General features: G+C 42.9%; 1 protein-coding gene across 7 annotated transcripts; it reads right to left on the reverse strand.

Moving 5' to 3' along the window:
• Positions 1 to 316: 316 nt before the first annotated feature.
• Positions 317 to 23357, reverse strand: LOC108029072 (translational regulator orb2). Of its 7 annotated transcripts, none has more exons than XR_007763800.1 (13): positions 22929 to 23356; positions 18785 to 18887; positions 17856 to 18265; positions 17021 to 17082; positions 3192 to 4718; positions 2920 to 3127; positions 2583 to 2864; positions 2328 to 2525; positions 2134 to 2214; positions 1857 to 2045; positions 1414 to 1799; positions 779 to 1279; positions 317 to 722 (listed from the first exon to the last, which is right to left on the reverse strand). XR_007763800.1 is itself a non-coding variant. In XM_044095142.2 (12 exons), exons 2-12 carry the CDS (start codon positions 18807 to 18809, stop codon positions 856 to 858), a joined length of 3792 nt encoding a protein of 1263 aa, XP_043951077.1. In that variant the 5' UTR covers positions 18810 to 18887; positions 23024 to 23357; the 3' UTR covers positions 317 to 855. The 7 variants fall into 7 exon arrangements, 5 of the variants coding, with proteins under 5 accessions (XP_043951077.1, XP_043951075.1, XP_043951076.1 ...); XR_006368492.2 differs by having other exon boundaries at positions 317 to 717; positions 22929 to 23355; XM_044095142.2 differs by having other exon boundaries at positions 317 to 1279; positions 23024 to 23357.
• Between the last annotated feature and the right edge of the window lie 36 nt (positions 23358 to 23393).

Raw genomic sequence — 23393 nt, forward strand, 5'->3', positions numbered from 1 at the left:
ATAACGTAAGGCGCCAACTTTGAATTGAAAAAAAACTACACTTTGTGCTAGCAATTTGCTATCTTTTATTTACGAAAAACATTTAAATATATATATGTATGTATATTATGCAGCTAAAATGATTCACTTAGTTGTGTAGCCTGTAAAACAACGGTGTAAATGATATTTCTTAGTTGTTGTATAAATTGGAACCCAAGGGAATAGTTTGTTCTTATTTGGCAAAATATACGGACCCACTTCCGTTCGCTCACGTTTTAGTTGAGACGCTTAAGTACATATGTTTGATGATTGACAATCGATGGATGAGAAGACGGTATATCGCAAATAAAATTCGACTTTCTTATTTAAAATTCACACGCATTCTAAGACTAAGTTATATACTCCCATATAATATATATAGGTGTGTATATTGTAGTTGTTCGTATAGAATAGTGGATAAGTCGCAGAGCTATGGGCCTGCATTATGCTATTGGAATACTTGTCGTCGTGATGACCTCACAGAGCGGCTGTTGCAGCATATTCAATATGCTAGATCCTTCCTTAAAGACCTTCTTGACATTAGTGTAAATTATTGTAGCTAAGATTGGGATTGTTCTGAAGTGTAAACAGAATGTGATGAAAATAAGCGTTTCGTAACTTGTCATTTGGAATCGGTCGTCCCCATACTCATCACTATTAGCGGTTAAGTATTTGAAGTCGGAACTGGAGATCGCAGATCTAAGCTAGGCTTGCAGATTATCTCAAAACTAAAAAAATTAACGTAAAAAATCTCGCTCACACTTTGTGTTAAATTCATCGGATATAAATAGTATCTCATTCCTTGATTCCCTGCCTGATCCTTCCATAATTTGGTATTCAGTTGGCACTCGCTGGCTCCTCATCGAAGTTGGGATTGCTGAGGAACGGTATCGAGAAGTCCACCATATTCGGATAGACCAGAAACTTGTTGACAGCCTCGCACAGTTTGCTCTCGATGACATTGGTCACGATGGACCAGTCGACGGATTTGTCGCCCACTTGGGGCTTGGTGGATATCCAGAGGCGCGGCGGCCCACGGAAGCTAACCCACACCCGGTCGGATGGTGGCGGTGGTACGTTCAGGGTTCCACGGGCCACCAAACCCTTGAGATCTACGCGCAGCGTGATGTTCGCGTTCATGTTCTCCATGGCCCGCTGTACGTACGGCAGCTCGGTGGCATATTGAAACAGATTGGAGGCGGCTATACGATCGACAATCTTGAAAATGCGCCGCGCATTGCCCGGCGAATTCTGGAAGAATCTGGAGGGATACGAAGGACATGAGTTGGCCTGCGACAATACCACTAAAATATTTGGAATCTCTTGAAAAATTCCATTGCTCAATAGAGCTTCTAGAGACTAATCTAGTATTTCTTAGATATAATCTATACTCACTCAGTTCCGGCTGGATTCTCTTGGGCATTGCCCGGCGGTGGGCTCTCGGACTCAGTGGAGGAACCACCCGAGCTCTCGGCATCGCTGTCGTAGATTACATTCTCCGAATTCGCATCCGAATGGCTGCGCAAATCCTGCGCTTGCTCCGCCCCCATCGAGGTGGTGGGCATACTTTCGGTGCTCATCGGCGACTTCGTCTTGCTGCGAATACGCAGCAGATTCAGCTTGGTGGTCACGGTAATGTGGGCCAATCCCTCGTAGGTCACATCCGCATCCACCCACAGACCGCGCTCGTCCAGCATCGGCTGGGAGACGCGGTGGCAGAGTAATGGGGACTGACCCATGTAGATATTTGTGATAATAACCTCCTCCATGAAGCTGGGAAGCTGTAACGGAAGCGTGGTCACTCGTGGATAGCTAAATCAACTCAAACAAAGACCCACCTTAATGGAGTTCAATTTCTTCTGCAACACCTCCTTGATCTTCTCGTGCAGCATGGCATCGTGTAGCCAGCTATAAAGACAACGACCCAGGAGGACATTGGCCCACACTATGCTCCCGGATGGACCCAGGAACAGCGACTGGTCAATGCCCTTCCAGAGCTCGTCTTCCTGACGTTTGGCACGACGAGACTGTAAGAAGGTTGAATCTTAGGTCACTGCTCACTCTACTACAACATCTTAGAAATAATACGATACTAATAAAACCATAAAAACATACTTTTCTTGGTCGCCGATCAATGGAACTCGTTGTTCCGACGGAACTTCGGGTTACGGGGATATTTTTCTGGTTACAAGCCTTCTACCAAAGCCAATAAAAAATAGGAAATAATAAATAAATAAATAAATAAATAAATAAATAATAAAACAAAACTAAAATTAGCAGAAAAGTAGAGGAGTTAGCCTGGGGCATACCTGGTAAACGGCCATGAAACGGACATAATCGGGCGAATTCCTGGCCACATTAGCACTCATGATCATGCCATCGAAGGCATCCTCCTTGGGCGTCTCACACAAATCCTCTTCGGTCACATGCTCAAACTGACCATCGGGCGTTTGCTGATCGGTTTCATCAGTTGGCTTGCCGTTAGACATTTCCTTCTCAGTCTGCCACTGGAAAAAGTAAAGACTTGAAGAGAAAATTCTTGGACTTTTAAAGACATGTATTACCTTGACAGCTCCCGCTCCACTCTTAGTCGCACCAGTGACCAGGTGCAAAGCTTGCCGGGCGGCTGCCGCCTGAAGGTCAGTATCCTCCACGAATCGGGCCATGGGCACCTGGAGATCTTGTTCGTGGACCATGCCCTTGCTGGCGGCCGTGAAGCGACGATACCAGTCCTCCTTTTCCCTGTCGCATCTGGAGAAGAGCAGCAGTCGCACCTCATCGCCGCAGGGCACGGTGATGTCGTTGAGGTCCTTGTCCGGATTCACTGTGTTGCGCAGTTGCTGTAACTACGAATGAAAATAAGGTTTGAGGATTTGCTTGCCAACTATAAATTGAACTCACATCTGCCTGCATCACTGTGCCAGCAAAGTCCACTAGCTTCTCCTCTTCTCCTCCGGGGGGAGTGGTTCCCGATGAGGAGGCAGGCTTGGCTTCCTTGGCATCCTGCTTGACCGTTTGATCCGATTGGCTTTCCACCGAGCTTGGCTCTTCAAGTACATCCCTGGTGCTCTTGATGATCAGTTGAATGGGATACTTGCGATTAAAAAAACTAAAAATACATAATAAGTATTATAAGAATCCTTTATTACCCAAGTCAAAGCTCATGGACCCACCGCTTATTGGCCAGGCCCAGAGGTAGCAGCTCTATGCGGCAGTCCCTGAGATCATAGGAGCGGTGATCCGTGAACAGGATCTTTTTGCGATCGATGGGTGGCTCGTTCCACATGCGTCGCTTGGGAATCCTGGCGTTCGTGCCCGACATCTTGAGGATGCATCCATCCAGCCGGACGTAAACCGCTCTCGTGAGGCTAAAGGAAAACGTATTTGGATCGTAGCTATTAAGCTCATTCATCCAGCCTGCATATGTCTTGATGGTCTTGTGTTCCTCCACAGCAGGTATCTCGCAGATGGGCATGACCTTGTAGTTGGGAATGGCGAAGGCCACGCGCTCTGGGTGCGTGGTCAACAAGAAGTCCTCGAGAAGCACGCGCAGATGGCCGCCACAGCAGTCCATCACGGTAAAGAACAAGAGGGTGGCGAAGATGCCTCGCAGGAAGTCGGGCACGGGCAGAATGATCAGAAAGATCAGGAAGAAGGAGAGCAGCACCGGCATGGCGAATGCCGAGGCTCCCTGATGCTTCTCTCGCCACTGAGAAATACTGAGCCCGCTAAGGCTGGAGAAGAAGCTGTGCCTGCTCCGGGAGTCTCGCGTTGAGCTCTGGGATTCCTTGCCAACCAATGAGCTGCCAAAAGCCAGTGGACTGACGCCCGGCGCCACGGGAAGCGTTAGACCGGCTCGTGACTCGGAATCAGCTCCGGCGTCAAGATCATCGTCCGGCCGTTTCTCTGCTGGTTCCTTGGTGGAATCGGTCTGCGAGGCAGTCGAAGGAATCATATCCTCGAGCACCTCCACACCCGACTCGATCTCCACGTCCTTGCGGGCCAGGAGGATTCCCCGCTTCTTTACCTTGCCACTCACGATGGCAATCTCCGCCTGCTGGCTGGTGGAGGGCTCACTACCCGCCTCCACCACTTGGCGTCGACGTAGAAATCCGGTCCGCACCGACGTTGGTGGCACTGTGGCTCCACTGGGACTAACATCCTTCTTGTTCATGGCGGCTGCCGCTTGGTGCTTGGCCTTCACCTTGGATCTGATGTGAGCCAAACCTCGACGCAGCCGGGATCGCTCCGAGTGGCCACCCGTGGCTGCTGTGGCTCCCACGTCGCCGCTGCCCAAGCTGATGCTGTCGTGCTGCAGAAGTTCCGCCTCCACGTCCGAATCGGAGTTTTGCCTTTGCTCCTGGTCCAGAGGAAGCTCCTCGCTGATGGACGTGTTAAATGTGAGACACTCGGTGTCCGAGTCGGGATCGTTACTCCAGCCGGTTGAAGGTGGGTCGGCCACTATAATTGGTATGGCTGTCGTTGGGGGCAGCTTGGACGACTTGATCTCCTCGAGGGTTTGGGTCACCTTGCCCTTGATCAGCCGCCAGGTGCCGCCACTGCTGCTGTCGCCAGCGGGGCCAGCCCCTCCCACGGAGCCACCGCCTCCTGCTCCACCGCTTCCTGCGCTGGCAGCCGACAATACGGATATGAGACTGGGACCGCTGGAGGTCGGCGAGACACCTTCAATGCTCCCAGATCTGGAATTTTGGGTTTGTGTTAATTAAATTATAATCTATTTTGGGAGGTTCCATAGTTTGTTGTGTCAATTTGGATTAATAAAACAGAACAAGGCAAGACAATCCCAAAAAGTATGCAACGAGTTTTATGTAAAATTGTACTTCTCCACTTGGTGCCTGTTTAGGAAACTGTTTTTATCAGTGAGCGATGGTTTAAAATGTTTACCTTTATTGAAAACAAAAGTTTTAACGTAGAATATAGAATAACTCGACCACAAACTTGTAGAAGTATCCCACATCTAAATCAGTATCCCATTACCCAAGTTATAGAACCCAGAAAGAGTCCACTATGGGTTTCCATCCCGAAAGCAATTCGAATTACGGAAAAATCTAACCATTAAAATGGTCTAAAATTTTGACCCTCGATAAAAGGAAAAAATTAAATGCAAAATATTAGGGAATTCAACCACAAACTCATAGAGGTATCCCACATCTAAATCGGTATCAAATTACGTAAGTTATGGAATCTAGAAGTCCAGTTTTGGGCTCCAATTATAAAAACCATTGGAATTACGGAAAAATCGGACAAGAAAATGGGCAAAAATTTTGACCCTCGTTAAAAGGAAAAAATTAAACGCAGAATATCAGAGAATTCAACAACAAATTCAAAAAGATATCCCACGTCTAAATCGGAACCCAATTACGGAAGTTATGAAACCTATAAGTCGAGTTTTGGGCTTCCATTACGAAAGCCATTGGGATTACGGAAAAATCGAACATGAAAATGGGCTAAAATTTTGACCCTCGTTAAAAGGAAAAATTTAAATGAAAAATATCAGAGAATTGTTCCACAAATTCATAGAGGTATCCCACGTCTAAATCGGGACCCAATTACTCAAGTTATGGAATCTAGAAGTCCAGTTTTGGGCTAGTGTTATGAAATCCAATGAAAATATGGAAAAGTCAAACATGAAAATGGGTAAAAATTTGGACCCCCTTAAAAACGACAAATTTAAATGTAGAATATCAGAGAACTCAACCACAAATTCATAGAGGTATCCCACGTCTAAGTCGCGATCCAATTACTCAAGTTATGGAGTGTAGAAGTCCAGTTTTGGGATACCATTATGAAAGTCATTAAAGTTACGGCAAAGTCAAACATGAAAATGGGTTAAAATTTTGACCCTCTTTAAAAAGACGAATTTAAATGTAGAATATCAGAGAACTCAGCCACAAATTCATAAAAGTATCCCAAGTCTAAGTCGGAATCCAATTATTTAAGTTATGGAATTTTAATATAAATAATTTAAAATGCTTGGTTTGTATTATTCCAGAAAAAGGATTTTATTTATTTGAATGAAGATATATGTTTTTTTTGTCATTTATGTTTTATTTACTTGTTTCATAACCTGCATTTTTGTCTCAGTGACAGAGTTTGTGTATGTTGGGTGTTTTGTGTAACTCCAATTTGATTTTGTCGAATATAAACGCCGAGTTTAGGATTTTCGTTCAGTGTAATGCTTGGGGCTCATTAGAAAACGAGTTTGGTTTTAAATATATTTTGTGTATAATATAATCCTATGTATGTATACTTCCCTCAATACGGGGTTACATATTTGTTATTCGTATTAATTTATTTTATATTTGACTTGCTGGAATTAGGGTTCGGCTTTGTTTATTTCGTTATCCATGTTTAGTTTTCTTGGAAATATTGCATTGAAGTACTGCTGATATTTTGGTTTGCTATTACAGTTTCAATTGTTTCAGATTTTTTTTTTTTGGGGAGAACTTTGCATATGTGTCTAATATACTTTTTAGCTTTGGTAATTCGTCTTTTATTTCTATTTATTTTGTTTAGTACATACGTTTAATCTATGGTCTGTTTTGGTTTTCGTAACATTTTGTGTTTAAACATTTTTCCTGGTAATTTAATTGAAAACGCTTCAACATCTGGAGCAAAAACACGCATGGAAATCGAAACTGTTTACAATTACTATGTTTAATCAGTGTTTGTCCCTTCAGATTGATTTTTCGGGCTTTAGAAAACTACAAATACTTTTATTGATTTTTGTTTATTTTTTTCCAACTTTAATTTTGTAAAAATTAAAAAATTACTTTTATTGAAAATGACTATAAAATATGGAATATTTCGCTAGTTTCTCGTTTTTATACGCTTCATACAGATTACGTGTCATATATATATTTATTTGATTCGCTATATAGTTTTCATTTCGGCCAACTGGTTTTTCGGTTTTCTATTTATATTATTATTCAGTTTTCAGTTATATATTCACTTGTATAATGCTAAAAAATTATATGCCTTTGCTTGGTTTGTCTTGGTTTTGTTTCTGTTTCTGAATATTTTGCTAAAAGGAATTCATTAGTAAGGGCGCTCAATTTCAGTTTATTCGAAGTACTAAATATTATATATACATATAAATAGACGTAAGTATATGTCACTCAGTATTTAGCGCACACGACCAAAGATAAATTAAAATGGAAGTGCGGGTGCCTAACACTCGCTTTACAGGCTACAAATTTTCAGTATCAATTTGATGTTTTATAAAATTCATTAATTATGTTAAAAGGTACCGAATGTTGTTTAATAACCTTGTCTTTTGCTGATTTTATTCTATTTTTCACGACGATCTAAGCTTCGATCCAATTAGCGTAAAATTGAAATTGATTTCACATCGTTCCAGAGCTCAAGGGGTTGAGGCTAAAAATTTTCTATTTAAAACGCGTTTGGTTTACTTTCTTTCGCTAGCTACAAAACCATACACTGTACAAAAATTGTGCTATGAAAATACTCAAAAAATAATCAAATTTTTCTCTCCACACTATCAGTTAGGCGTCCAACCAGAAATGAAGAGTATTTTCCACCTTAGTTGTGAATTTTACATTTTCAGAGCTTTCACTAGCAAATCAAAATGCGACTTATATATTTGCATGATGCACTACGCAGGATTTTGACTTAAGTGTACTTTTCTATTTGTTTTATCCGTTATTAGCAATTGTTTGAAGCGTTTATCTGGGGTTTTCAAAAATATTTACCTATTTAGGTTTTAATTTTATTAAATTGTACTACGTGTAAATTTCATATAATTATGCAATTGTTTTTATTATTATTTTTATTTCGGTTGGTATAAAAAACACATATTGACCAATTTTCTGTTTGGATGCTCAGTTAACATATTTAAGTATGTAATAAGTTCGAATTTCAATACTTTCCTTTTCAGAGTCAATCTTATCGTATTTAATTGTATGTACTAACAGTTTTGTGTTTCGCATTATTTCTTGTCATATTACTGTGGTTCAGCTAAGTTAAAAGTTTTATTTATTTACAATGTTATAAAAAAGTACATACAAGATATATATAAAAATAAGTAAAACACAATTTACGTTATGTCCGTTTATTAATTTCAAAAACGTTTTTTTTTTCTTCATTTTTGTTTTTTGTTGTATAAAGTGTATATATCAAATATTGTTTTTTTGTCATATTTTATTAAAAATATGTATATGTATAAAAAGAATAAACAAAGTATAAAAATGTCTCAACGGAGTTGGTTTTTTTAAAACTACCAGGAAACTACTAGCAACTACAAAAGATACAAAAATATATTTAAGAATTAGGCATACAAATTTTCATTGTCATAATCGGTATAACAACAGGATCCATATAAAAATCAACATAAACATTTATCTATAACAAGAATCTCTATAGAACTAAAATTCCGTAACTTCTATCCGTAGTTCAAGCTCAGATGCAGGATAAAAATTAATGTCTTTGCCTAACTGTTTTTAATTTTTGGAATACTCGGGGAACAAAATAAAACAGAATACAAACAATGTGGATTGCTTATAGATATAATATTATATAGCACGCTACACAAGATTCCAGATTTCTACGCCGTTAGCAGCAAAAACATTGAGCGGTTTGCCGTAAAGAGTTTTCATCTCTATCAACTTTTTTTGGGATAGTAAAATATTTGTTTGATAAGTTACTTCTTTATAGCACATTAAGATTTTTTTTAACATTTTCATCGAGTTTTTGTTAAACAGGTAAAGTATAAAGTATATGTTATATAAAAGTATAAAAATCTATAAAATATTAAATTTTACTACATTTAAAAAACACCATCATTACGCACAGTTATCGATAACCATTGACCGATCGACCGATGGCCGTTTACCGCTAACCGATTACCGTTTCCGTTTCCGTTTCGAGTTTGCTTTGTAACAGATTTTGCCTTTTTAAAGACTAGCATTTAATTACTTTGAAAGTTTTAGAACAACGCGTTTGCTTACATATTTGCACAAATTGTTTAACACTACGTAGAGCAGGCTGCTGTATTTGATATAATATTTAATTGGGCTTGTTGGTTTTCGTTTTTGCTTTGTGTAGATTCTTTCGCTTTTAATACACGTTATTTCGGTAAGTATTAAAAAATAAAAAACTTTCAAACGAAACAACCGAACGCTTCGAGTCCTCTAATTAATTTGTTGTTGCAGTTTTAAAAATATATATGTAGTATATATATATGATACATATCCATTAGTTCATTGTAATATAAAAATTCTAGAAAAATTGCTATAAACTTGTTTTTTTCTATTTGAAAGTGCCACGCGATCAACTTGAGTTACAACATTTTTCATGACTTGAATTTCGTTTTGCTTTTTGTGGTTGTCTTGTAAAGAAAGCGCGAGCAAAAATTTGCTAATAGATTTGACTATCGTTTAATAATATATCATAGAAGTCCAGGGCGAGTTGGCCTCTCACGTTTTTGGTTTATCAATTTAAATTAGATCTTTAGTACTTTTGTTGGTAGTATAGAAAAAATATCGTATTGTTTGCATGCACCGTGGCGAATTTTGTCTCGCCCCTTAACTCGTATAATTTACAAAATTACTTTGCTCGCTTTACATTTTGATAATTCTTCGTAAGTATTGCCTAGGTCTAGATATTCCTCCCTTTGATTTTTGTTTTTTAGGACTCGGGGGAGAGAACCGCTCGCATGTCAAAAAATGCATGCCAATTAGCTGAAAGTTGGGGATCGGTAATATTTGACTACTTTGTGGTAATACGATTGCAATTATCTTGTATACTTTATGTTTGTACAGATACATATCCTTTAAGTTGTTTACATATTTGGTATTTAATAATACGCTTGAATCGTTTACGAAATAGTATTGCACATAAGTTGTATATATTTAAATTTCCTTTAGATGTTTTAGCATTTCTATTTACCTTCGCATTTTTGGTTTCTCATTTTGTCTTAGTTACTTGGACTAAACTAACTTTTGAATAATCATAAGAGTAATAAAAAAAAGTTTTTACAAAAGTCTCTATATAAAAAGTTTTCTAATACAAGTATTCATAGTGTTAATAGATGTATGTCGAATATAAAAATGGTTTTTTACATTACAGATTTGTATTTATTTTCGTTAATATATACGTCTCATCATATCTTTGGGAAATGAGCCCTCTGTCCCTAAGCCAGCAACACGCCGTAAATTAAATAACGAAAAGCAATTGGTAAATAAATAAGGCAAAAAATGACATTCAACACGTTTGCAGTGGGAAATCATAAATAAATCATAATACTGAACACAAGCAATTTGACTGTTTCTCTAGCTTTAAATATTATTATTTATATATATTTTTTATTATTTTCTGTGAAGCCAAATGGCAACAAAATGCAAACAAACTTTCAGTGTAAATGTGTGGTGGTGTTTCAGTGTACGCACGTGTGAGAGTCGACTAGATTAAAATTAAAAATGAGCCGTCGATATTAGGAAAGAAAAACCTTTCGTAGAGTGTGGGGATTTTCAGTTGATTAGTGTAAGGTGTATCGATTTATCGCTTTAACTAGTTTCCAATCGTAAGCATTACACAAACGGAGGCATGTGAAAATCGTAGGAAAAGCCACCTCTTGGCAGGACTCTTGAGGAGTTTACAAACGAAGTATTCATGAGTGTATCGAGTGTATGGTTTTGTGTACTGTGTATAAGCTTTTTACGATTTTCACATCCCTAATCAAGCATACTGAGCTAGCAAGATTTAGCAGCGTGTTGGGAGACCAATCGCATATATTAGACAAATAATATATACGATTTCTCTGCAACAGTATCTGGAGTTGTTCAATGGAAACAAAAAATATAGGGATTACCAATGGTTGCGTTTCAAGAGCCACATTATGAATTGTTTAGATATATGATATGATTTACCGACCTCTCACAGAGATAGTAAGAAATCGCTCGCATAAAAATGTCTGACATTCCGCATATTGTCTTTTTGAAAGTCTTTCGTAAGAATTTTACAAATTGATCTAATTGGGGAGGGGTGTTTGATACAAAAACCGATGTAGTTTTGATTCTTCGATTTTGTCACAATTTAGGAACTTAAGGACAGCCCCGGCCCACTCGAGCAAAAAGCCTTTCGAGAGAGGGATAGCAGCTCACTGATAATTTTAGGACTAGCCTCGATTGGCATGCAAGATGGCTCCTAAGCTAGCTAGTTAAAAAAATGGGTTAAGGGGGTAAAATGGCCTTGCGAGGACTTTGGCTGACTGCGAGGATAACAATCCTCCTTGCTTTTCTTTTTATGGTGGTCTTTCTATGAGATTAAATGGCATCTTTGGATTCCCCCTTAACGAACAAACAAAACTGCTATAAAAATAAAGTACAAAAAATACTGTGCAGGCATCGAACTCAAAAACAAAACTAGAATTTCGTACAAATATAGAACTAGAAGAGCAAAACACACTGATTGCCGAATAAATAAGGACTAAAACTATGTTGCTTTCTGAGGGCTTTCGTTTCTATCGTTTCTATCGATTCTAGACTCTGGCGGCTGTTCCAGGGGCACCGGCATCCAGCCCCATGTGCTGTATGCTTGCACCTAGCCCTTCTGGGTTCTTGGGCCACGATTTTCCCTCACCCCCGGGGGCAATTGTCTTTTGTGTGTGGTGTGTGTGTGTGCTTGTGAGTTGTCTCTAATGATAATTTACTAGATTCTCCGCCGTCGCGGCTCCTTCGCCGGCGGCTTCAACTGCTCCTACCACTGCTCCTCCCGATCCTCTTGCCTCCGTGATGGTTCTGGGCACTGCCAGCGCTGCGTTCAACAACCGGTGTCGTTGCTCCCTCTGTTGGCGTCTCTCGTCGTGCAGCGCGGCCTACCAGCGCCGCCGTTAACACCAGCGGAAGGGCACCGCACGCGGCCGGTCGGCGCCCTCCTTGACCAGCGGCTTGTGGTACTCGCGTCCTGGCCTCGAGTGGATCACGGCCCAGCAGTGCTCGCAATAGTACTGCAGACAGGTCACGTTCGCGCAGAAGAACGGGGCGAACTTGCCACCGCAGCGCTGACCCTCGCACTCATCGCACATCTGATCGTCCAGGACGTAGGGCTTCACCTCCACCCGCTTGTCGATGTCGCCATGCTGCAGCTGCACAAATCTGGCCGAGATGGCCGCAATGTAGCTCTGCTGATTCGAGAAGGCCACACGGCCAGCGCCCTTGGGGTACTTCAGCTCCGGATCGGTGTCGATCCCGGCATAGCACACGCCGCCGTACAGCCGATCCATGATCATGGCCAGCTCGAAGGCCTTCAGCGGACGTGGCACTCCGCCCACGAACACCGTCTTGCGCGGATCCAGCGACATGGTGGCATCCAGCACATAGTCCGCGTCGGCCAGACGCCAAGGACGAATCTGCACAGCCTTGTCCTTGATCGTTGGCGACGACACGCACAGATACAGCTTATCCTCGTCGGTGATGCACGAGTCGATCAGCTGCTGCACGCTGCTCTCGTCCTGGAACAGCAGGAAGGCATAGCCCTTGGGCGGGAAATACGACTTGGACTCGGCCTTGTGTGGCCAGTCGACGACCAGGGGCCCGAAGCGGCGGAACGAGGTGGTGATCTCGTCCTCATCGATGTCCGGCGGCAGGCCGCCAACGAATACCTTCCGCGAGAAGCGGGCCGTGCCGTCGCCCACATTGCCTCCATTCCCGCCCTGGATGGGCGAGTGCGGCGAGTGGGGAGAGAGGCGCGAGGGCGAGCCCATCTTGAGGGCGTTTAGATAGGCGGATGGATCATTTCCGCTGGCCGCAATGGCCATGGCATCCGCTTCGCTCAGATGCTTAGGACCGCCCATCACACGCATCCTGTCCTGCATCAGGGACATGCTGTTGCCGCCATCGCCTCCGTTACCACCATTTCCGCCCAGCGACATGTTGCGCATGTACTCGCTCAGCGAGTTATCCATGCCGCCGTGGTGCATCTGCCCGTTGGAGGCCATCATGTTGCCGTAGCTGTTGCTCCCCAAATAGGGGGCATCTCCGCCGCCGGTTGCTCCCGCCGAGACCATGCCACCGGGTCCTCCGCCGCCAACACCACCACCACCGTTTCCAATCGACAGGGTGGGTATGTTCATGTGGCCACCACTGCCCAGGCCGTCCATGTGCGGATTGCCGTAGAGAGCTGTCGGGGAGTTGCCCTTGATGGGGAAGGATATGCTGCGACGGTACTTGGGCGACACGCCCGACATCTGGGGCGGAATGGGCGAAATGCCGCCACTGCTGCAGCCCGCCTGGGAGCCGTTGTACGGCGATCCTCCGCCGCCCGGCGACGAGGGGCTGTGCGATCCTCCGCCCTCCCGCAGCTGCTGCTGCTGCTGGTGATGATGGTGGTGCAGGGCACTCAGATTCGGCGACAGTTGCTGCTGCAGCTGCTGATGTTGCTGCTGGTGCTGTTGATGTGGCTGCTGCTGATTATGCTGCTGCTGCTGCTGCTGCTGGTGGAGCTGGGGCGGCTTGTTGAGATTGAGATTCGGCAGGCCGCCGCAACTGCAGGAAGAAGGGACAACAAGATGAAGAGGCTTTTACAACATTGGCAATTTTTAGTGGGTGATTGTGATAGACTGATTGATTCAGGTCTGTATACTTTTTGCATTATGGAAAAAGGAGCAATTTGTTCAAGGATTTGCTTCGGATTCGGTTTAAGTCTAGGTACATAATGCAATTAGTTTGGTGTACGCTTAACCCATTGCCGCCCGGCGATCGAAAATGAAAAGTATTGCAAACGAAAACGGTTGAATAACTAATAAATTATTTGACGGGATTTGTGAAGTCGTTGCGAACAAACTTACATAAAATTAACGAACTTGTTATACATTATCAGCGAGAACACTCACATTCACACACGGGAATTTTGAGAAAACTTCTTAACGAAATGTAAACTAGAAATAATTTCAATTTTTGTGACCCGGCGACAGGAAAGATCAGCAGTACTACATTGCTCAACAGGCCTACTTTAAGTACTAAACTCGAATACCTGCTTGACAGTGGGCTCTGAGGTACTCTACAATAACTTTTTAAATTTTGAGCGTACAAATAAATATATAGTTAGATATTATCAACTTTAAATTTGGCTTCAAAGAGCTGTTTCATTTGGAGAAAAAATAACTCATTATCCTAATTGCTCTTCATTTCTATGCTTAAAATTCCCGAACCCTCCGAACTAGCTAACTCTTTTCAGATCCTAAATTGCTCCTTTTTAATATAGCTTTATAGACGACGTTTCATCGGTATTATTTGTTATACATATCATTTTCTCGATGTTTGTTGTTGTTGCTGGCGGTTGTGGTGTAGGATTGCTGTTGCTGTGGTAAATGGTGTGGGTGGCATTTGGTGGTGGTGGTGGTGGTGTTGGAGCGAGTACTGTTTTGGTGGTTTATTTTTTGTGGTGGCTTGGTTCTTTGGCGACACATCCAATTAAAATGAAAATTTCAAGTTACGCTGGCGCTTTTTGTGGTTTATGTTTGTTTTGGCGGAGGTTTAGCTTTTATCTTTTGGAAGAGGCGCAGTTATATAGGCACAGCAGTTGAGTATACTTTGTGGATTAGTTAGTTCGGTTCAGCACTGTGCCCGCGAACGATCGAGAGCTTCGTTTGGGTGTCCTTCTTACATATTTTGATGATTTTCAATAGCAAAGGGAAACACTTTTGTAGCACAACAAAATTTCCAGGGCAGTCAGCAAATTGCCCAGAAAAAAGAAACGAAAACCGTGAGTTGGGATCTCTTCCTCCAAAGAAATGAAATCAAGAAGTAAATCAAACAAAAAGAGTCGCGCGGCACAGTGGGCGGCAAGGGGTTAATACACATGTATGCTAATAGAAAACTAAACTAGTTCGAATGTGTATCAATTCGTTACGCTTATGCTGGTTGTTGTTGCTGTTGCCGCTGCTGTTGGCCAATATTTGTGTACTTGTGAGTGTTGTTGCTTTCGACACGTTCATGCTAATTGATTGGGCCGAGTGCAGTGCATGCCCAACTGTAAGGCCACCGAGACATGAAATTGCATGGAAATTTTTAATTTAAAACGTCGCCGACGAGACAGCTTGCGTTACTGGGGGATAGGCAAGACTTTGGGGGTTGGGAAAAGGCAGTGGGCGGTGGGCTGGCTGGTTTAGGGTGGCCCCCACAGCCCCATGTTGCAGCTGTGTCTTGGTGTTGCTGCTGTGGCAGATGATGATGTTGCCGATGCCGCTGCCGCTGCCGCTGCTGCTGCTGCTGCTGCTGCTGCTTCCGATGATGATGAAATGTGTGTATAACAAACATGTAGAAACGTGTACAAGTGTAAATAGATAAAAACAAAAACAGCAACAACGTGAGAGGGTGGCTGGTGGGTGGGTGGCAGGTTGGCTGAGTGGTGGTGGCAGTCTGGTAACCAAATGATAAGGGCACGCGTAACAAGAGCAACGACAACAGCATCATCGTCAAGGGGCAGGGCGACGATAACGACACCGAGGCAGTGTTGAAAAATGCAATTATAAAATGCAATTAGCCCTCGGAAACTTAATTAAAAAGGCAAGCGGAAATGAATACAGAGTGCTGCGAGCACGAGAACGAGGCGACACAGAATAGTCAGGACTGATTGATGGCCAAATTGAAAAGCGGACAGGCAAAGGCTCTTTAAGACCCCGTATATATGTACGCTGCACAGTATAGTGCTACCGACGTGTATGCATACGATATCAGCTCACGAAAATCAATAAAGCGAATCAGGCGCAATGACGTCAAACGGGAGAGGGAGGCGGCTTCTTCTCAGGTAGCAAAATCGCAGCTAGACTTGCTTTTTTAATATTTAAAAGCTGAGGGGAAAGCCGCAAATGGCAATGGCGAGCAGACAAATAACAAAACCTGAGCGTGGAACGTGGTGCTCGGTGATGTTGCTGTCCCGGTTGACGACAAACCCAGCCCACCCTCCTCCTTGTAAGCCACCCACTTGGCCAGACGGGGCGGCACTTGAGCTGAAAGTTGCAGACGGGCACAGGCACACGAACATTTATATGTTGCATGTTGCAAGGCAGCATAAACAAAGCACCCACCACCGCCGCTGCTGAGTCAGATCCTTTGGCTAGTGCACTCCACAGATGCTCCAAGCAGCAGCAACAACAAATGCAGTTGGTGACAAAAGCAACAAATGCAACAAAAGCGAAGACCGTCGGTCGGGCAAGTTTATGGCCATTGGCAGGCGGCTGCAGCCGGAGTGCATTAAAAATGCACAAGTGGCGCAGGATATACGTATGCAAATATACATATAAACAAAATCAAAGTCACAAAACTGCGGCCAAGTAAATTGTGGTTAGGGTCAACGGTCAACGAACCCCGGAACACAGAAAAATTGGAAATAAACTTCAGTGTTGGAAAGTAGTCCTTAAGGAGAAACACTTTTATTTCAAAGATTGTGCAACACTTACAAGATCCTAGAAATCATATCATTATGCACAGAACAAAGAATTAAATCATTTCTAAAGTTAAGAATGAAACTCAAACAATAGGAGATCTTAACCGCAACATATTTCCCCTTTTGCATCATCATTCTTATAAAAATTAATGAGTTACCTCTACAATATTATTATTATATTAGAAATTTAGAATGTATATGCATAACCATACTTTTGCTTCTATTTCACAACATATAGAACCTTATCGGGAAGTTCGAAATGGGAAGGCCCTTATAAGCAAAGTTCCCCGAGGAATTGAAGCCCGACTTCCAAGGCGAACACCAAGCTCAGTGAGTCACCGTACAAATGGGTTGGATGCATGCATTTCCGATGGGCTGTGTGTGGGTTTAACTATGCCTTCAGATCGTATGTGGGGTATGTTTTAGCTGGCATGACGCATATGTAGCAACAACAACAACAACAATTATGTTACAACTCTTTTTGAACTACACACCCGCTGTTAGTGTACACACACACATCCTTCCCCCAGGAAAGTGTGCCTAGATTAAGAGGATATCTATGCAATTTGGCACTCACCTTTTGCGATTGAAGAAGCCACCGGCTTGCATGAAATTATTGCGCAGAGTTACTTCGTCGTTCTGCGATCATCATCATCAATATTGCAATCGTTTTAGTGGCAGTCGTCGTCATTGGTTGAGGAGATGAAAAGAGAAGAACATTTTGCAACAGTGAGTAATAGTGCCAAGTGTGTTTTGCAATCGCCAGCAGCACATCTGTTGCAAATTTTGGCAAGCGCTCGGTGTTTGCGGCAACGGTCGCATACCTTATGATGCCCCAAGCCACCGAAATAGCCACCATTTGAATGACAAACACACACGCGACGATCGCAAATCGGGTTGCTAAAAAGTGAAACTACGCAGAAATCAAAAGATAAGTGTTCCACTAATTTGGCCAGGCGAACGCTAATTGGCGACCGACCGATCCACCGACGACCAGCGGACGAGTGCGGCGCGTTCTGTACAATTTATGCTTAATTGCGACGAAAATGAATCATAATTTGTGGCGGCCTGTTTCGATAAAAGATAAGGGGCGCGGAGGAACGGAAAGTAAACAAAGTATCGAGTTCACTGCCAAACGTACTAGATTAGACGTAAACAATTCTAGATGGGTTGTCGCGACAAAGTTAGTTAAAACTTCCCTAATGAATACAAAAAAACAACGAGGTTATATAAAAACAGATCCTAAGATATTCGCTTGACACATTAGATATATTAGTTTAGTATCAGTCTCAAGCAAAGTATATATATTAGGACAGAATCTCGAAGTTTTTTTGTATTCATTTTGTATTCTAGTTTTTGGGAAGTACTAATTAAAAAACCCTTGTTCTTGGTCATTTAATCCTGGAACTTACGCCGAAGAGGGACGCGGATCCGCCCTGCATCTGGGGCTGCGAGGGGCTGCTGGAGAGGGAGTCGCAGGCGCCCACGACCAGGCCGGTGTTGAGTCCCAGGCCGTTGTTCTTCATCCCCAGGAGATTCGAGGTGGGCGAGGCGTCGCCGCCGCCACTCGCTCCGCCACTCGGACTGTGCTTGTTGTGATGGAAGGACTGCAGGATGTCGTCCAGGGACTCCTCGTTGGCATTGAATCGCACCGTGATGGGGGTGCTGCTGCTCAGGCCAGGCGGCGATTTGGGGGCACCGGAGAGAATGCCTCCGACCGCATTGCCCGAAGATGTGGGCGATGTGGCGGCGGATGCGGACGCGGATGTCGAGCCGGACAGGTTGCTGTTGCTGCCGCTAGCACTGCTGGTGGCACTGTTGGCTGTGGGATAGAATATACGGGTTTAGTAGCCATCAAACAAAGGTAAATTAACCGAAAGGTGTTGTGAAAATTTTAGATACTTTAAATCAGACCAATCTATAAGAGATTATTATAATATTTTTCGTTATATTATATTTTTAAAAATTGTATTATCGTTGATTTACATTTTATAAAAGTAAATTTTCTTTTATAAGGATTATTTTATAACAGATCTTTTAATCAGTACTGATAAAAAACCTTTAGATTTCTTATCATCAACATTTCTTATCAAGTTCATAACAATTATCACGTACATATTTTTAGACACTAAGAAGTCATACTCATTATATAGCCTTTGTTTTAATAATTAGCTTTTTCACTTTGATATGAAAGAGAAAACGTGAGCACTGGAAACTGCCATGGATAGTTGATAGGTAAATTTATCACGGCAAAGAAACACGAGTGTTAGAAGGGGATTTCCATTTTTTCCACTTCAGCCTGGGACTTTCGTGACGAATCTGTACCAGAGTGGGCACTTACCCTTTGGTAACTTGAGCGAGTCCATGGTGCCCGCACCAACGCTTTCCACGGCTGCACTTGGGCGGCTCCGCTGCGCCTCAGTTCCGCTGCTGCCCTAGGTGCCCTGCTCGGAGAAGGTGAAAATTGGAGCACGTGGAAGGGGAATCGCCAGCGCAATCCGAGTGTCCAAAACATCAATCAGCGGGGCACATGAAAAGATAGTGAAAGGCGAAGAGTTAGATGGGTATATGCGGACACATAGGTAGTCATGGCCAGACGACAGGCGATATGTTGATCATATTTTGGCCTGAACACTTGCTGTTTTCGAAGTGCCAGCCCCTCCCACAATCCCCCTAGGCACCCCTTTCCCTGGGCCCACGCAGCACTAGAGCCGCACGTAATTGCGTTTAAAAATAAATAAATCGTACGGGGAAAAGCGAAATGGCAGCGGTGGCAGCAGCAACAAAGCACTGGCAGCAATAGCTATTTGACATTAATTTTTATTTTCCTATTTTTAAAACCCTTAATACATTTTTGCCGCTGACCGTTTGGCCGATTGTCGCCAGCTCATCAGATAATTATTTCGCGACATGTGTTTTAGCCGAAAATTGTAGTTCGAAATTGCAGCTACATATTACAGAAATTTCAATGAGCTTTAAAGCAATTAGGTCAGAGCAGTTAAAAGCGACTGCATGTGAATATGTGGGTCAAAGTCAAGACCCTTTAAAGCATGTTATTATAAATACTATATGATGATTTATAAAACCGAAATATCTGCACTTCCTATTTAGTCTCCTAGCCTCCAGAAAGGCAAAATTCCAAATGCGCTCCCTCGTTGAGTAACTGACGGTTTGCAAAGAGGCCATTGGTAATTGCGCTCCGATCCGACGGAGCTATTTTTATGGCCAACTACAAATTCCCTATCTCCTCGCCTTCCCCGTATATCGGGCCAACAACGAAAAGGCCACGATAAAATGGGTCATAAAATGTGCAGTGCGTGTTGTGGGAACGACAACATCAAAAGCAAAAAAAGAAAACAATGGAACCGAACAGCAATCAATCACATTATTGATAAAAAGAAACTTGGCAAGCGACAAGTGCTGTTCTAAACTTTTGCTTTTCGTACTTTCAGCATGAGTAATAAATGTGTGTAGATACGGCCTGATAATGGGGTAGTGAGTTCTAAACTTGTAGCGCTATTCAAGTGAAAACCGCCTGATGGGGGATTACAATTGATCGCTTTTCCAATTACAAAAGCCACCCCCTAGGGGCGACCGATTTTCAGAGCCCGCTGTTGCCGATGTCGGTCAAATATGTTGCCCATTTTGCATATAATGTACACGGCGTATATACACTGGAAGAAATTGTTTCTCTTCAAGCTAATTTTTTTGTATTATTTTGTGATTATGTTCATCGTTTTGATCTCAAAGAAAAAATTGGCGACGATAAAATGTTGCATACCCAAAGGGGGCTTAGGAGTTCTACTTAAAACTATCATTGCTGTAACATTCTTGGCAAGCTCTACACTTCTTTACCCCATTTTGGGTTAAGATTAGGAGATAATTTTCCTCTCTGTATCTAAAATATCCAATTTCTAAAGCTTTTCGTCCGTCCCTGGACACGCACTTCATTTTGGGCCGAGCGACCGGAAAACGTCTATTGTTCCGAAAAAGGGGGGACCCCAGTGGGCAGGGGGCTTAATTAGTTAAATGCAGAGACAACGAAACGCTGTGCCAATGAAATGGCTCACTCGGGCATGAAAAGCCGACCGCAGGTGCCCCTCGCTTTGCCAGCAGCCCCTGCGGCAAAGGAAAATAAAACGGGCATAATCAATACATAATTTTGCCCTACAAACGAGACGAGAGCGACCCCCAAAAAACAGCCGAAGAAGAAACGACGACGACGCCGCGTAGCAATAACAAAAACAGCAAAGGCAGTAACGCCCCCATGGAGCACACTCACAGACACACCCCCACACACACTGGGACACACTCACTCACACACGGACGGACACACGCACACTTGAAAAGTAAACAAGTGTAATGTGCCGCCAAAAGCACAGACTGCTTGGCTCAGCCTCGAAGAGCGGAGAATAGGGGATGGGGCCTTTTGGGGTACATTCAGGGGCTCCCCAGTCACGAGAGGCGCGCAGGGGTAATGGATACTAGTCAGACTAACTATTTATACAAAAACCAAGCAGGGTTCTTTAGTACTTTACGAAGTCGGCACTTCTATACCATTTGTAAAAAACTTGTGTATTTGTTAAGAATATAAATACAAGAAATGATAAGAAAATTAAATTATAATAATTAAAAACTAGGTAAAGTTTTTACAATTTGATTTGGAATGCTGATTTTTATAAGCCGTGTTGATTTTTTACGTTTATAGCCATACTTTTTACTTAGAACGATAATATTTTAGATTCTAGATATTTAGATATTAAGGTATTCTATTATATAGATGTAAGTATAAGTCACAAAGTTTTGGGAGTGTTTTTAAAGAACTCCTTTAATTATTTAAGTTTATATTTTTTTCAAACTTTTTGTACTGCCTAAACGATAACCTGTTTTGAATGTATCTCAACAAAGTCGATTGCTGTGACTATAAAAACCCAAATCTGGCTGGGTGCTAATGCTTTAAAGTGAGCTGAGGAAACCCATTAAAAACTACCCCTGATTATGGCCAAGTGTTAAGTTAAAAACCAGTTATGGTACCTGCCACCCCCAAAAGCCAGACTTTGTTTACCAACTCGAGGGCTCAGAAGCCGAGAAAGGTTGAAGAGCAGCCCATCGCTAAACGAGATGCAATTGTATCTTTTTATCTCTGCACGAGTATCTCTCGAGTGTGCGGCAAACAAATTTGGTTGGAAAAACTCGAGGCAAACGAAGTTTTGTTTTTGTTTGTTATGCTACTGCTGTTTCCATTATTTTCTCCTTTTTTCGCCCCCACCCCCGCTGCGTAGTACTTTTTTATGCTCTGTGTGCACTTCTATTATCACGTCTGCAATTAGAGCCAAAGTAACTGGGCCAAGTTGCAGCTTTCAGCCAGCTTTTCTCGCGCTCGCTTCACGGGGTTGGAGATTTTTAGGGGTTTATTGCGGCGTTTGCTTTGCTCCGCCGATTCGTTGCCGTATTTGCCAGTTGCCCCAGTTCCAATTGGTTACGTACACACTCTCGCACACTCGCACAGCACACCACTCGCAGAACATACACACGCGCTAACGGTAGATAATGCCAGCCCTGGATGAAAACTGGGGCAAATAAGTCAGAATTTTAAATAGGATTTTTGACAGGTGCACTGCTCGGCGGAAACTAACCTTTTGCTGCGTTTTTCTGCTTTCTTGTCGAAATGCCGAGAGCAGGCGCACGAAGGTGGAAAACACGACGAAAACTTTCAGGTGCAAGTTTTTCACTGCGCCAGTGTGTGCGTGTTACATTTCCGGGGGTGCACACTCACACACACGCACAGCACAGCCTGTGACGTAGGAAAATTCCTTTGCACTCGCTTCTTCACTTCCGCTTAACGGTAAACCCTCGCAACACAGCACTAATATGGCGTTTCCACTGGCGATTCGGTTGGAAAACGGATAATAACTATTTACACTAAGCGCTCCTCGGTTTATGTTGAAAATTCATATAAAAAAAGACGGGGCCCTCGCGTGATTTTCCTTTCCTGATTTTCCCGAGCTGCGGTCCCTTCCGCTCGTCAGCAACGACTGTGATACTAAAAGTTTTCGCTGCTGCCCGCTTTTCCGCGAAGCTGAGCTGCCGTTCGCCTACTTTTCCCGACGACGCACGACGAAAAATCAATCATTCTCGCTTGTTTTGCTTTCGTGCGGTGTTTCGTGCTGTGCTTTTCCGCCCCCTTTTTGGCCCACCCCCTTACAACAACAGCTGCTCGGGACGCTGCGCAGTGTTGCCATGTAACCCGTGCCAATCGATACATCGATAGCTTTACATGTCACTCGTAATTAGCTAGGAAAATAAATAATGCCCCCGAAATGTTGTAGCAACTAAGTTAAGCACTGCAATTAGGCGTAATTAAGAACGGCAGGCCATTACATAAAGCGATCTGCTGTCTGGCAACGCCACAGCTGTTTCTTGCAAGGGAAACAGCAAAAGGAACACCAACACACAGGCGAATTACATAAATCTGCATTACTTACAATAACAAAAGAGCTCCAACGATCCAATGGGATATTTGTTTATCACCGCGTTCTTTGGCACCTACACACACACACCCGCTGGCACGCACACTCACCGACACGCGCGCTGCGAATTTGTTATTGTCTTTTGTTGTCCTCTTTGCGATGCGTTTCGTTATTTGGCCAAAAGTTTTCAGTTAAATTGCACACAAAACACTGTCCTAGAAAATGCGAACCCACAAAATATACGCGCACACCGTGTCTTGCTCGTTTACAATATACTTTACAAAAATATGTTCATTTTTTTGTTATTTTTTTCGTGTGGCATATTTTCTACAAATTTTTCTACCGAGAGAACGAAAGCTAATCAGACAAGCACACGGACGAGACTCAGAATTTCATCGAATTTCGTCGCCTGCTGCGCGGCGGAGCTTATTATTCGACCAAGGGATACCCTTCAGTTGATAAGATTGATATTGACATCGA

Source organism: Drosophila biarmipes, chromosome 3L (assembly GCF_025231255.1).
Source record: "Drosophila biarmipes strain raj3 chromosome 3L, RU_DBia_V1.1, whole genome shotgun sequence".
Taxonomy (NCBI): domain Eukaryota; kingdom Metazoa; phylum Arthropoda; class Insecta; order Diptera; family Drosophilidae; genus Drosophila; species Drosophila biarmipes.